At 36.6% G+C, this 16,154-nt stretch overlaps 1 protein-coding gene across 4 annotated transcripts in view; it reads right to left on the bottom strand.

The window, feature by feature from the left end:
- The window catches only part of arsg (arylsulfatase G), a 211,358-nt gene that overhangs the window by 107,977 nt on the left and 87,227 nt on the right, over positions 1-16,154 (bottom strand). For all 4 annotated transcript variants that reach the window (XM_039739870.1, XM_039739873.1, XM_039739872.1 and 1 more), the window contains exon 7: positions 11,369-11,562. In XM_039739870.1, coding sequence (XP_039595804.1) covers positions 11,369-11,562 — 194 coding nt within the window. The remainder of the gene's footprint in view (positions 1-11,368; positions 11,563-16,154) is intronic.

Raw genomic sequence — 16,154 nt, 5'->3', positions numbered from 1 at the left:
CACACTGCCGGCTAGACAATGTTTTTTATAATAGGATTCTAAATCAAGATTTCTAGATTTTTTAAAGAGCAAGCTAAACCCATTCCACTTCCTGGCTTTCATATGGAAAGACTGTTCAAGTGGAATATTGTCCTTTCATCCCACCACTTATTATATGCTCCACAACAGGACACCACAGTTTTTTTCCCCCCAGATACTTCAAGGAAACACAGATAATATTTCCACAGACTTTTATCCACATGTAAATTATAAAAGCTAAATTTATAAACTATGTACGGTAGCAGTACTGACATTATACAGCACGCTGGAAACAGTATGACTACATGTTTAAAAATAGGATAAAACGTTCCATATTCACTTTGTCATAAAAGGGTCTGCTAATGTATCCTGTGCTTTATTTCCAGCATGGATGTGAAGCAAATAAACAGCAGAAAACTGATATTTTTCTCTTTTTTAGGACTGATTATAACAACATTCAAACATAAACTAAGAAAGTAACTTTTTCCTAATGCCCTCAATAAGTGAAACACTGACTATATTTATCTGTGAACATGAGTTTTCTTTTATATGCTACCCTCAGGCATGTTTGCCCTGATGCTTTTGTGAAGGGAACCATAGACAAAAGACTGATTAATAAATGAGATTCCCAGTTAAATTCACTTTTGGACAGGTTTAATTATTTTCTGGTTTTTTTTTTATTTAATTTCTTGATTACAGAAAAGAGTTTCTAGTGCTAGAAAAGTTACATTATAAAAATGTAAGATTGACAGAGAGAAATGGGGAAAAGCAACGTCAAGTAAGTCCACATTATCAACTCCTACTGACCACTGTCCATCTATTGAATGGTTTACCTGAGTAATTGTGATATAAAGTAGTAGATCTTTCAAATTCCTTCTTTCTTTCAGTAGATATCTGAACATGAAAAATGAAAATGACTAATGAATTTGAGGAAGGACTCATGACCCCATCATCACGGATGAGACATCAGGAGAAATGGCTTGAACCTTTTGATTCCTAGGATTACAATTCTCTGACAACCTGGCTTGGACTTACAGACATAGCAATAAAGACTATTTGATAATGTAGATTTGGCATATTACAGTATACTGTTTTACATTTAGGGCATCATAGTGGTGCAATGGGTTGTACTTTTGTTCTACAGATCCAGTGTCCTGGATTTAAATCCAGTGGTTGTGTGTTGTCTATGTGGAGTTTTCACATTGTCCACATGTCAGTTTGTGTTTTTCCCCCACATTCCCAAAACAGTGTGTTGACTCTATACATGTATTTTGGACGGATGTGATTGTGAGATCCATAAAAATGATCCATTTGGTTTTCACCTAAAAAGATATTTTTTATATGTTACTTACCCTAAGTAATATGTAGTGATGGCCAATAAAAAAGTAATCTTATGTTTTCATGGAAAACTAGAGAAAAAAATTTATGACATAATCAAGCCCAATGATGACCAGTGCTGTAAATGGCAAATGTGAAAAATGTCAATGGAAAAAATAAAAAAATTCTCAAATTCCTCATGTCACATAATCCATACGTTTGTTATCTAGTCATATGCTCAATACACACACAATGCATGTATTTTTTGCTAAAATATTAATAATTACTTTAGGGAAAATCAGCAGGCACCATAAATAGGAAAACTTTTACCCACAATACTGTGCTTTTTAAATGAATTAACAAAATTTACTATATCCTTACTATTGATTAATCCATCACTGTATGAACTGAACCACTTAATCCAATTTATGGCAATGGAAACCCGGAGCCAATACTAGCTTGGATTGTTAACCCGTCACAGAAAACACTCGGTGAACACAAGAAAACTCACTCACACTGACTGGAGAGTCACTAGATTACCTAGCACATATAACTTTATGACGTGGGAAGAAAAATGTAAATAACCTGCTGAAACTCCTATGTAAACACTGGCCAGGCAGGGATTCAACCTTAGCGCACAGGAGTTAATCGTAAGCACCTTATCTAAGCAAGACAACAAAGAACTCCAATGGCACTGAAATGTCATGACAAAAGGTTAATTAGACGTCTAGATATCTAAAAAAATATCATCTTCTCAGTGGCACCATAAATATAAGACAATTCAATAACTGCAAAGATTTAATTGTAATGATGGGACAAATACTGAACTGTCAGTTTTTAAGAAAAACTGTGTTTACGGATTGTGAAAATGAACAGCTGACATACTTCATTAAGAGTATCATGTTTTTGTATGAAAGCTACCTCAGCAGACACAACACCATCTATAACACTATCATTTGGAAATGCTCTATGTTCAGATAATGGCTTCTTTACTTGTCTTATGGCTAAATGATGCCTGGCTGGCTGAATTAAAGACTCTTAACTCAAATCTGACTACTTTCTCTAGTGTTTAATTATATCCTTCCAGCTAGTGTTTTACATGCATATAATTAAGACATATCTCAGCTTAAAATACATTAGCAAAAGCACCTGACCATAAATTTGGGCAGCTCACAATTGGACTGTGGTAAGAAAAAATAACGATGGCAGAAACTCTATTCCTTTTTTAAATCTTTTGTGTCTGCCTTCCGAATTACATTTCATCTTGTGAACTTTCTGTCACCTTTTGCTTACCACAGACTACAGAAGAAGGAGTAAACTCCTTGAAACCCTTCCCAGAAGCTACTACACAAGTAAGACTAAAATTGTTATGAAGATAAATGCTGTTTTTGTCTTGCTTGGAGTTCAATTTACTCACAATTTCAAATATAGCGCCTATAAAAAGTATAAGAAGTTTTCACTGAATTACAGTGGATTTAACTTATATTGGTAACTAGCAGAACACCCGCACTTCGCAGCGGAGAAGTAGTGTGTTAAAGAAGTTATGAAAAAGAAAAGGAAAAATTTTAAAAATAACGTAACATGATTGTTAATGCAATTGGTCTGTCATTGATATGGGTGTTGTTCTCATATCTATATATATATATATATACATATATATATCTATATATATATACAGTATATATACAGTATATCTATCTATATCTATATCTATATATATATATATATATAGCAAAATACCTGCTTGGCAGCGGAGAAGTAAAAAGAAAAGGAAACATTTTAATAATAACGTAACATGATTGACAATGTAATTGTTTTGTTATTGTCATGAGTGTTGCTGGCATATATATATATATATATATATATATATATATATATATATATATATATATATATATATATATATATATATATATATACACACACACACACTATGGGGTGCCAAACAGGCAAATAAATTGATTTTGTGAATATATTAAGTTGGCGTCAGAATATATAAAGTCAAAACTTGAATATATAAAGTCACTGTTAGTATATATAAAGTCAAAACCTGAATGTATAAAGTCAGCATCGGAATATATAAAGTGAAAACGTGAATACACTCACCTAAAGGATTATTAGGAACACCATACTAATACGGTGTTTGACCCCCTGTCGCCTTCAGAACTGCCTTAATTCTATGTGGCATTGATTCAACAAGGTGCTGAAAGCATTCTTTAGAAATGTTGGCCCATATTGATAGGATAGCATCTTGCAGTTGATGGAGATTTGTGGGATGCACATCCAGGGCACGAAGCTCCCGTTCCACCACATCCTAAAGATGCTCTATTGGGTTGAGATCTGATGACTGTGGGGGCCATTTTAGTACAGTGAACTCATTCTCATGTTCAAGAAACCAATTTGAAATGATTCGAGCTTTGTGACATGGTGTATTATCCTGCTGGAAGTAGCCATCAGAGGATGGGTACATGGTGGTCATGAAGGGATGGACATGGTCAGAAACAATGCTCAGTTAGCCCGTGGCATTTAAACGATGCCCAATTGGCACTAAGGGGCCTAAAGTATGCCAAGAAAACATCCCCCACACCATTACACCACCACCACCAGCCTGCACAGTGGTAACAAGGCATGATGGGTCCATGTTCTCATTCTGTTTATGCCAAATTCTGACTCTACTATTTGAATGTCTCAACAGAAATCGAGACTCATCAGACCAGGCAACATTTTTCCAGTCTTCAACTGTCCAATTTTGGTGAGCCTGTGCAAATTGTAGCCTCTTTTTCCTATTTGTAGTGGAGATGAGTGGTACCCGGTGGGGTCTTCTGCTGTTGTAGCCCATCCGCCTCAAGGTTGTGCGTGTTGTGGCTTCACAAATGCTTTGCTGCATACCTTGGTTGTAACGAGTGGTTATTTCAGTCAAAGTTGCTCTTCTATCAGCTTGAATCAGTCGGCCCATTCTCCTCTGACCTCTAGCATCAACAAGGCATTTTCGTCCACAGGACTGCCGCATACTGGATGTTTTTCCCTTTTCACACCATTCTTTGTAAACCCTAGAAATGGTTGTGCGTGAAAATCCCAGTAAATGAGCAGACTGTGAAATACTCAGACTGGCCCGTCTGGCACCAACAACCATGCCACGCTCACAATTGCTTAAATCACCTTTCTTTCCCATTCTGACATTCAGTTTGGAGTTCAGAAGATTGTCTTGACCAGGACCACAACCCTAAATGCATTGAAGCAACTGCCATGTGATTGGTTGATTAGATAATTGCATTAATGAGAAATTGAACAGGTGTTTCTAATAATCCATTAGGTGAGTGTATATAAAGTCAGCGTCAGAATATATAAAATCAAAACTTGAATATATAAAGTCAGCGTTGGTATATACAGTATAAAGTCAAACTTGTTTCTGAATATATAAAGTCAAAAGTTGAATATATAAAGTCATCGCTGGAATATATAAAGTCAAAACCTGAATATATAAAGTCAGCGTTGGAATTTATAAAGTCATTCCTGATTATATAAAGTCAACATCGGAGTATATAAACTCACTCCTGAATATATAAAGTGATAGTCAAAATCTATTGATTGAAACGACTCTGAACTGAACTAAGGTAACAAAAACGTATTCAGAGAAATAAATTAAAAAAACACTGTTCGGTTAATGTTTTGAAAATGATGCATGTGCCCTGCCCAGGATTGGTTCCTGCTTTGCGCCCAGTGTTGGCTGGGATTGGCTCCAGCAGACCCCCGTGACCCTGTGGTCGGATTCAGCGGGTTGGGAAATGGATGGATATTTCAGCGCTGACTTTGTATATTCCGACACTGACTTTATATATTTAAGTTTTGACTTTATATATTCCAGCGCTGACTTTATATATGGGCGGCACGGTGGCGCAGTGGCAGCGCTGCTGCCTCGCAGTTAGGAGACCGGGTTCGCTTCCGGGTCCTCCCTGCGTGGAGTTTGCATGTTCTCCCCGTGTCTGCGTGGGTTTCCTCCGGGCGCTCCGGTTTCCTCCCACAATCCAAAGACATGCAGGTTAGGTGGATTGGCGATTCTAAATTGGCCCTAGTGTGTGCTTGGTGTGTGGGTGTGTTTGTGTGTGTCCTGCGGTGGGTTGGCACCCTGCCCGGGATTGGTTCCTGCCTTGTGCCCTGTGTTGGCTGGGATTGGCTCCAGCAGACCCCCGTGACCCTGTATTCAGATTCAGCAGGTTAGACAATGGATGGATGGATGGACTTTATATATTCAAGTTTTGACTTTATTTATTCCGACAGTGACTTTATATAATCAAGGTTTGACTTTATATATTCGGGAATGACTTTATATATAAAAGTTTTGACTTTATATAGTTAAATTTAGTCATCATTGCATATCTTTTTCTTTACCATAGAAATTTAAAGACTAAATTCAACTTCCATTCCTAACAAAGATATTTCTGGCGACTAAATAGAACCTACTTATATCCAAATTCGAGCTATTGAGCCGTCGCCTGCCTGCCTGAATAAGTCACCCTCGCTTCGCTCTTACATTTTACCGTTCATTTAATCATGGCTAGTGGCGGAAAATTATAAAATGGAAGGAGGATTACACGGAGTATGGCTTTACCAAAACAATTATTGAGGGCGAATCGATTATTCATAAAGCTTCAATTGGTGATCTGTTTTTCTGTGTTAACCTCATGTTTTTTCATACTTCTTCTCAAACCAAGAGGGTGCGAGGGTAAAATGAATCGAAGCGCTGATCAATGTAATCGGTGTACCAGGAAATCATGCATTGACAGAAGTTCCCCTTTGTTTGTAATGCAAAGTGTGATTAAATGCGTGATTTTGTAACGCGTTATGGAGCACATGCATCGAAGCTTCTCAGCTGTGCTTGTGCTAAGAAAAGGAAACATTTTAAAAATAATGTTAACACAATTGTCAATGTAACCTTTTGTAAGTAGTGCCTGGAAGATTCAGTGTGGAGAAACTGTAGAGACAGCGTGTGTATTAACTTGTGGATTTTTCTGTGAGTATTTGGTGGCAGCGTCACAAAGTCGCTTCCATAACACTGCGTTTGTGTTAGCTGCGGAGCTCAGCTCAGAGCGAAATGAGGTGAATGGGAGGGGAGATGATGACGTGACTCCCCCACCCGCCTTAACTGTCAATCCCCACAAACACAGTCTCGGAATTTGCATAAGCACAGCCCTTCACGTGCAATTTTAACTTAGTTACAAAGTGATCAAAACTCTTGTTTATATCCTGCGTCCTCTCATTAAACTTGTATCCCACATTACCCGTGGGCATGACAAACGCCAGCGGCAGCCTGTCTATGAACTTAATTTAAACTTTAAGTTTACACCGTGCTTTGTTTCCGAAGTAGCAGCACTCATGAATATGGTTGTATATGTCACTCGCTCGCTTCTTATTGTTTCGCTGCCTTCTCAATTATATAATGCATGTTTTCTTCAGCGCTTTTTGGAGCGCTTCCTGGTTTTCTACGCATATATACTATATATATTATATATATATAGATAGATATGACAACAACACTCTTTTGTCATCAATGACAAAACAATTACATTAACAATCATCTTAGGTTATTTTTAAAATATTTCCTTTTCTTTTTCATAACTTCTTTAACACACTATTTCTCCGCTGCGAAGCGCGGGTATTCTGCTAGTTGTATGATATTTAAAAAGTGAAAACTTCAAAGTGTATCTCTGCAGATAAAAGCCTCAGAACTACATTTTATTAGGAATCTTCTGGCCTGAAAACTACACATAACACATAAAATAGCACTTTCACTTGCTACTTAATTTAATCTGAGCAGTGCAGTACATGCTGTTCTGACCAATATGTACCATACTCTTGTGGGCTACTTAATGTGGCTACAGATTTTAAAAATATAAGTTAGCTTCCTAATGGCTACCATCAAAAAACTCTTTAAAGTCTTACTTAACTCCTAAAGAATTAAAATAACTTTAAAATGTTGCTAAAAATGTACAGAAACTAAGTAAAAATACAACAAAAAACACAATGTTCTAATATAGATTTGACAGATGTTCAAACCATAATGGCGTCAGATTTTCTGACCTTCTCATTTTTCTATGCTTCCGAAAAATATAATTAACGTCTCAGCACAATAACTGTCTCCTGTGTTTGGGAAATAATGGAACGCAACGTAACGGCTATAATCTAAGGTTTCTCATACTGAAAGTCACACAAGCAATAAGAATTTCAAACGTAAGAATGTAATAATACATTTCTTGTACATAATCTGTAACTTAAATAGATGTTCAGGCAGCACAGTGGAACAAAAGTGAACTCTGCTGCCTGACAGAATTTAAATCCTGGCATGTCTTAATAATCAAGCTTTTTACAAGAAGGATCAAAGCAAAATGTACTTCCTGGGGTGATTATGGTCTTTTGATTTGTGCAGCAAGCAGACTGAAATCTTCTATCAGTCCATAGTAGCCAGTGTGGCATTTTGCGCTGTGGTTTCCTGATAAAGCAACTTGAGTTAAAAGGACACACAATGTCTGAACAAACCGATGAGGAAAGCCACATAGTGGAAGCTGTTATGGAAGAGAGGCTGGTGACAATATTGGAAGCCATCACAGAAAATCCCCTCTATACCCTACAGGAAGTGCTTTCTTATTGAATTTTCATCCAAAGGCTCATTCCACCACGGTATTCTAAGAAGTGACTCTGGAGATCTTTTCTGCCTGCTGCAATTCAGTGCTTTCTTCCGTTGTACTGTTTAAGTTCATTTTGAAACTTCGGCATTGGTTGATTGGCTGTATTCTCTGTCTTGCAAGTCTGTATCCTTGTTTTTTTATGTTTCTGCTGCTGTATGCATCTGAATTTCCCCTTGGCATTAATAAAGTTTATCAATCTTCATAATCATGAATCTTCTAATCTTCATGATCCATCTGAATTCACAATGGTTTAAAATTGAAAATTCTGGTTTCCTCCCATGACAAAGACACGCTATGAAGATGACAAGAAGCTCTTTGGAGTCCAGGCTTGTGTGTGAGTGTACTCTGTGATGATCTATCTGGAGATGACTTCTACCTTGCAGTGAAGCAATTGTGTTAAGATCTAGCTCTTTTGGATGCTAAACTGTTTAAGTAATGAAAACTAATGAGGGTAAGAATGTCTGCAAAAAATAAAAGCTGTTTTTAAAAAAAAAAAAAAAAAACTTTGATAGTATTTATTTTAATATGTTATCCTAATACTGGATGAAAGTTTTCATAGCAATTGTTCTTGGAGAAAAATAGGCTTATGTGTTTTATAAGACTATCTCTCAGTCCCTTTCTACAAGCAACGAAACTACTTCAGATTATACCGTAAGTTAAAACACTTTTACAGCAAATACAAGATACAACAATCTACAGACCCGCTATAGTGCTCGATCGTGACCACACTCCTATCAAACAGCACAAATACACTAACTTCTTCCATCATCTAATTAGCTTCCTACAGCACTGATAGGCTGGCTGTTAAAGCGGGCAGTGTGCACTTGAGCGACAGATGATGATTCACAACCTCCTTTCTGATTTACAAACAAATTTCTTTAAATAGCAGATAGTGTTTGTCTCTTGAATAACTGAGGGTGGACTAACCCTTCTCAGATTAATTGCAATAAAAAATAAAATTAGACTGTAATTTAGCTAAACAGTAAATCAGGATTTCTGCAACCAATTTTCTTAACATTTTTATGAGTTTTGGTTTTAAGAAACCACAGTGCCTTCGTCGGTGCAGTTTTATTGCATTTTGCAGCTTTCTTTCCGAATTGTTTTTTTTTTTTTTTTAATTCTCTTGGGTTCTCTTGCTCTTGGCATGGCGTCTGAAAACACACAACAAGCACTTCCACAGCCACGCATCTGCTTTTCTTTCGCCTAATGCAAAGTAGGCTGTGCTATGTGTACTAAGCAGACAGTACAATTATGCACTACATGACATGACTTTCATAGGTTCCACATAAAACAACGCGGTTAAATACTCTGCTTTTATTTTTAATATTAGTATTCACCTTCAATGAATTCTTGGATAGTAAATCTAGAATAGTAAATGTACGCAGTAATGATTACACATTTTCCACATCTGCTCCCAGAACTTTCCGTCAAGACCCATTCACTTTCAAAGCAGTAAGCAGCACTGTTTCTTGACAGACATTAAAACGAGAATAAAATGAATACCAAAGATATTCACTTTGTCAAGGCAATGTTTTACATGTCACAACATAAAAAAAGTTAACATCTAATTTAAATTATAGAAAACTAGAAAATGTATGCATTGCGTAACATTCAGGTGCATTCAAGAGCTGTGTAAGTTTAGTAGGTAGGTTCTAGAAAATTCTCAATGCATTTCAGGGTGGGCTGGATTGGGCAAAAACCTGAAAACAGGCCTGGACAGGACTCTAGTCCACCACAAGGACCACTCTCAAACACCCACACACGCCATATTCACACGCAGTGACAACTTGCAATTTCCAATTAACACAATCTAAATTTAAAAAAATAACTGTAATTAATCCATTCTTTGCTTGAGTATGACAACCACAGTATTTTCATGAAATGGAACTTGAAAAGCTATTCAGTTATGACAAATGTGAAAGACTAACTTTATTAGCAGAACTGAGACAGTGACAAACTATATAAATGGCACTACTGCCTATTTCTGTCTGCTTTGTCCTCCTCATGATAATGTTCAAATTTAACACAACTTCTTAATCAAACTTATCTGGTCTGAGTTTTTGGGGTTTCCCCTGATTTTCTGTACATGCTGTTCTTAATATATTGTAAGAAAGTTTTGGCAGAGCAATGGTTTGTTGGGCAGCCTGGTAAAACCTGTTGATATTCTTCAGTTATTTATGATATAGCCTGAAATGGTGACTGTTCCGGTCACTTGGATGTCTGGCCATCCTAGTAAATTATAGTGACAGTGAAATAGGGAATTGTTACAATCTGCAGATAATGGAGCTGCGAGCTTCCTTTAGTGTACGGAAAATGTTACTCACTCAATGTTTACTTGCTCTATGCACAACAGCTAACACACCACAGGGTACTTCATTCATATCTAGATAACACTTTGATTTTCTTGCTTGAATGTAATACTTTTAAGGTTAGTAAGATCATTTAACTTAGTTACAACTTAAAGTAATGGGGGTGGGGGTCAGAAGATTCATTCAAAGCTTCCTGAATGTACCATGGTGGATTTGTCAATAGAGGGTTGCCATTCCAATTGTGCACAATCAGGCAGCAACAGCGATTTCTTACCCCAAACATGCAGTTTACTGGTGTTTCAATAACTTGTACTGGGGATCTGTTTGCCATCAGTAGATGCTATTGGATGTGAAAGAGAGAAGAAGCTACAAAATATGCAAGTTGATGTCAATGTAAAATTGAAACAGTAAAGTAATTTGTCACATAGAATGTTCCTCTGTTTTAAGACAGACAGTTATGCAAATTTTCCAGTGTTATTCAAGGGAGATTTTGAAATTTGAAAGCTGTACAGCTCAATCAGTTCAAGATATCTCAACAAAATTAAGCTGTCCCGACAAATTTCCTTGAAGAATAAGTGTCATATTTCAACAAAATTGATTCAAGGGGACAGAGTTTTTTCATGCAGACAGATAAGATATGCAGACAAACATGGCTACTGTGGTAGGTGTTTCACACACTACATGCCAATGCACCTAAAAAGGAATTCTTATTACTTTTAGTTACTGAAAGACATTTAGTGGTCCTGGAAGCATTGGTAGCAGCATGAATAGTCAGGGATGTAATGGAATACCTTTAAACTTTTGAAAATACTTTAAGCAGATAATGCCTAACACATATAGCAAAATATGACAAGGAAGAGTAAATATAGCTGCAAATGCATGCAGTATGGGGGCAATCCTTTTTACCATTTCCATTACTTTCTCCTTTTTCCTAAAGAGGCAATATAAATGTTCATATGCCTCAAAGGACTGAACATGATTGTTTGGTAATTAATAATGTAAGGAAAGCAAATGCAGTTCACATCTTCTGAACAAACTTACCAGTAAACCAAATGAAGGTATTCTCTTTATGTATGGCATCTGAGATTCTCCTTATCTGGCCAATAAGACTGTCCATTTCTCTTAAGCTGGTTTTAAACACGTCAGTGCTGTTTTCACTCTCAAAACCATGTGGAGTAAGTGGAACGTGCATATGTGCAAGAGCCACATATAAGAAGAAGGGCTTTCCACTTTTTCTGTAACAATAAAAGTAGAATCATATTTTTGAGAACTACAATAGCACTGAAGCCCATTATTTAATTATTCCATTAAAGCTGTGCCCTACATATAATTGTCCTCGAATAAATCAAATGTTCACTTCTGGGGCTGTTTATTTGGATAAACTTTCTGGCAATTAAGAAGGTACAATATCTAGACAAACATTTTGCAGATCAGACAATGACAGCCACAGTTCTCATTTAGATATGCCATATAATTAATGGAAATAAATGTTGCAAACACACCCAATACTAGCTCCAAGTTGTTCTTAGTTAACTGTTTTTAATTATAGGTTATCAGATATTGAAGAAAGAAATCATATAGTACTTGAATTTAATGAACAGGTTAGAGATGTTTTCTTAAAAAATATACACTTTTTAATAGCAAGCAGAAGAATAGCATATATTTTAATGACAGTTAACCAAAAATTCTTACAATACTTTATAACACGATCTTTAACTGTTAGTAGAGTAATATCGTAAAAAGAAAACTTATCCATTAAAAATTAAGTCTACAACACAATAAAGTGTGCAGAAAGTGAGGAGTTTTGAATACTCTCTGAATTCACTGTAAATTCAACTCTGTCTGTGGGGGAGTCTGCCTACTTTCCCCACCCACTCCCATGTTTTTCTAACCTCTCCTTTCTCCATTCTGACCACTTTAGCACATTCACCACATTTAAATAACGGCACACCAGTGATGCACGGATTACTGTAAGATAGTTTTTGTTTCCATACTTTTCTTATATATTCCGGATTGCCACTCTTGTATACCAGCAAAATGTCAAAACTTTTCCATGACTTTTTCTTAACTTCTAACACCATTTCCACAACTTTCTTTTTACACTTTTGTGAATAATTTGGCCCTACAGTTGTTACAACAATAATGCAAATATGATAGGTTTGTGGGATTTAGAATGGTGTTACTGAATTCACTCCTTGGCTCCTGATTCCATCCATCTTTCATCTAACCAAACTCTTCTACACCTTATTCAAATAAAGGTTTTAATCATGTAAGTATTAGTGATATTAAATGTGCAAGAGTTACTGTAAATAAAACAGAGAAAAAATGTGGACTACATCGTACAGAAAGACAAATATACCTGAAAGAGCTAGGTTAACGTTATGGCTTATTTAAGGGGAAAAGGTCAAAACAAGAAATAAGATGGTTCCTACAGAATTTTCAGGGTCGAAACTTTCATTTCAAATACATATTAATATTACTCTTTTTACTTGAATGACTTGTTTACTCCTTCAATATTAGCAAAATTAAATGAGGCCAAGATAAATCCTGTTAAAACTTATTCCACCTTTATTACAAAAAATTCAATCTATACAAAGAAGCTGAAAACAAATCAGAAACTAGTGAAAAATGGGAAAAAATCCTACAAAAACCTGGTGTCATTAGTGTGCACACCCTTTAATATTCAACGATGTGGCTGTGTTCAGAATCAGCCAATCACAGTAAGTCTCCTCTTAAATAATGAATACACACCTGACATCAATTAAACTGACTCCGATTAAGCTCACAAAATGAGTCTGTTCCTCCAGGATTATTCTGATAATCCTCTTGGTTGCAACATACTTCAAAAGCCATGGTCCACAAAGAGCTTTTAAAACATGAACAGGGTCTCATCATTGAAAAGTACAAGGACAGGGACAGGGGTACAAAAAGGTATCCAAAGTATTAAACATCCCATAGAACATGGTGAAGACAGTCAAGTGGAGAAAATATGGCTCAACAGTGACTCTACCAAGATCAGGATGTCCCTCCAATATTGATGAGAAAACAAGATGAAAACTAGTCAGGCAGGCCACTGACAGGCCTACAGCAACATTAAAGGGACTGCAGGATTTCCTGGCAAGTACTGGCTGTTCCCTACACGTAACAAAAATGAGTCGTATTCTTCATATATAGGGAGTTGTGGAGTAGGATAACAAGAAAAAAGCATTTTCTCACAAAGAAAAACACCCAAGCCCGGCTAAACTTTGCAAAAATATGGTAAAACGGTTTATGGTCTGATAAGACCAAAGTTAAACTACTGGTCCATAATTTCAAAATGTATGTCTGAGGCAAAAATAACACAGCACATCATAAAAAGAACATCATACAGTGAAGCATGGTGGAGGCAGCATCCTGCTTTGGGTCAGCTTTTCTCCAGCTGGAACTGGGGCTTTAGTCAAGGTGGATGGAATCATGAATAGCTCCAAATATCAGTCCATTCTGGCACAAAACCATTCTGACAACAACTCAATGCATACATCAAAATCAACAAAGCAAAGCCTTCATCAAAGGGGGATCAATGTTCTGGAATGGTCCATCCAGAGCCCAGACATCAGTCCAACTGAAAATCTGTGGGGTGACCTGAAGAGGGCTCTGCTCAGGAGATGACCTCAGAATTTGACAGATCAGGAAATTATTTGCAAGGAGGAGTGGGCAAAAATCACTAAGGCGTGATGTGCAAAACTGATAGCTGAAGTAACTTTTGATTCTAAGTATTAAGTTTAGGGGGTGTACAAACTAATACACCAGTTTTTTGTATGATTGTTTTCCTTTTTCCACTAAACAGTTTCTGGTTTGTTTTCACCTTCTTTGTATAGATTACAGTTTTGGAATAAAGATAGAATAAGCTCTGACAAGATTTCTCTTTGTTTCATTTTTTATTACACAAAACCTGCTATTAGGACCTCACAATCGTTGAACCCCAGAAATGGCTGATGCTGACCTGTTCTCACATGAGACTTAATTTCTGGTTAACTGCTGCGTTCACCTCTGTCCACTTTTATAGTGGATTACCTGACAGGGTCTGATTGTGGATTTGTATGCTATAAGAATTCTTTAATACAAGCTAAGTGTACACCTATTATTTGTGTTGTGATCAATCTGTGTTGTTGTTGCTGCTAATTTTCCAGCCGTGAACACAGCAAGAACCACTTGTTAGTGGAACACACACAGCTGCATAATAACTCATTAGAAAAAAAGCTATTTAGAGCTGTCAGTTAACTTAACATGCACATCTCTGGGATACTGGAGACAACCTGTATATCTGCATAGCCAATAACTAGAGCTAGATTCAAATTCTGGTCCCTGGAGCAATGAAGTAGCCATACTGGTGACTGAATTACTGTGCTGCCTTTGGTGCCAATACCCCTCATAAAGTCTTAGTATATCCCCCTAAATGAAGTCTTTGCTCTTCTTTGTTTTTTTACCTGATTGTCCTTTTTTTCTGCTACACATGCTACAGTAAAATGAACAAAGTTTCCTCAGATCCTTGCTTCCAGGGTGGAGAATTAGCTTCCTATGATTAGATTATCAAAGACATTTGGGTGCCTCATTAGGACACATCTCTTTTAAAGCATCTCATGACTGTTTGGTCTTCCTACTCTATGTTAACAGTCCAACAACTGTAGTTTTGTTGTTTATTATATATTTGTTAACTTGTTTATTGTCCATTCACTGACATTTATGTGATTTGACAAGTTTCCTTGGACGAAGGTGAATGACACATAAAGGATAATAATAGATGGCTCATTGCTATGTGGCGCAGCAGCTTCCCTAATGTAGGGAAATCCACTCAGTCATTAGATTAATAATTATATTCACAGTAATTTATCCAGATATTTTATAACCTGTACTTAAAGCAGATCCTTCAATCACGCCAACATTAAGTTAAATTCATTCTTTGTGTTAGAAATATGTACTATGAAGACAATTGTTTTAATTCGCAAGGATCACATTGCTATTACTCTGACAACTATTGTATGTTTCTTAAACCAGGATACAGCTGGAGCAAGAAAGACAGGAAAATTAGAAGAAATGCTTCTAAAGTACTTTCTAAAGTTACAGGCCAGTGTAATTAGAGCACTGTGGTGATACAAATGCTCTTTTCTTATAACACGAGAATGGAATTTTTTCCTTTGCAGAATTCAATGTGATCAGTATTCTTAAGCTTGGCGGCATGTATAGAATAGAATAGAATGATATATAGAAAATAATAGAATTATACCGTTAAAAATACTTCAGAAAAAAAGTTTATCAATAAACCTGACAGGCGACACTGCTGTTAACACGGCTTCAGGGACTCTTAGGTTCAAATCACGGTTATTTTGTTGCTACACCAAAATGTATCTATGCTTGATTATCATTCAGGGACTGGATATAGAGGTGTTGTACTTAGGGGTTCACATCAATCACGGCAACAGAGAAGACAAAGACAGAGAAAGGGGCAGAGCAGGCTCATCTTTCCTTAGGAGACTGCATTTCTTCAATGTGATAAGTGACAGCCTTCACACTTTCTACAACTCTGTGATGGCTGTTACAATTTTCTGTGCCGTATTGTACTTTAAGAGAGGCCCACCGAATCAACAAGGTGATTAAAAAGGCAGGTTCTGTTAAAGGACACACTCTCAACCTGACCTAAGTTAGTAACAAAGAACGGAATGAAAACTAAATTCATGGCTATTATGAACAATGCTACACATTAGCCAAGTTTCCATCCAGTTTTTTGCGACATTTTGTTATCGACAAACAGAATATACGTAAAAAAAAATGTGAGAAATTTGCTGTCTCC

The sequence above is a fragment of the Polypterus senegalus genome, chromosome 17, assembly GCF_016835505.1.
Source record: "Polypterus senegalus isolate Bchr_013 chromosome 17, ASM1683550v1, whole genome shotgun sequence".
NCBI classification, from domain to species: Eukaryota; Metazoa; Chordata; class Cladistia; order Polypteriformes; family Polypteridae; genus Polypterus; species Polypterus senegalus.
This window is presented reverse-complemented; position numbering and strand designations above follow the sequence as displayed.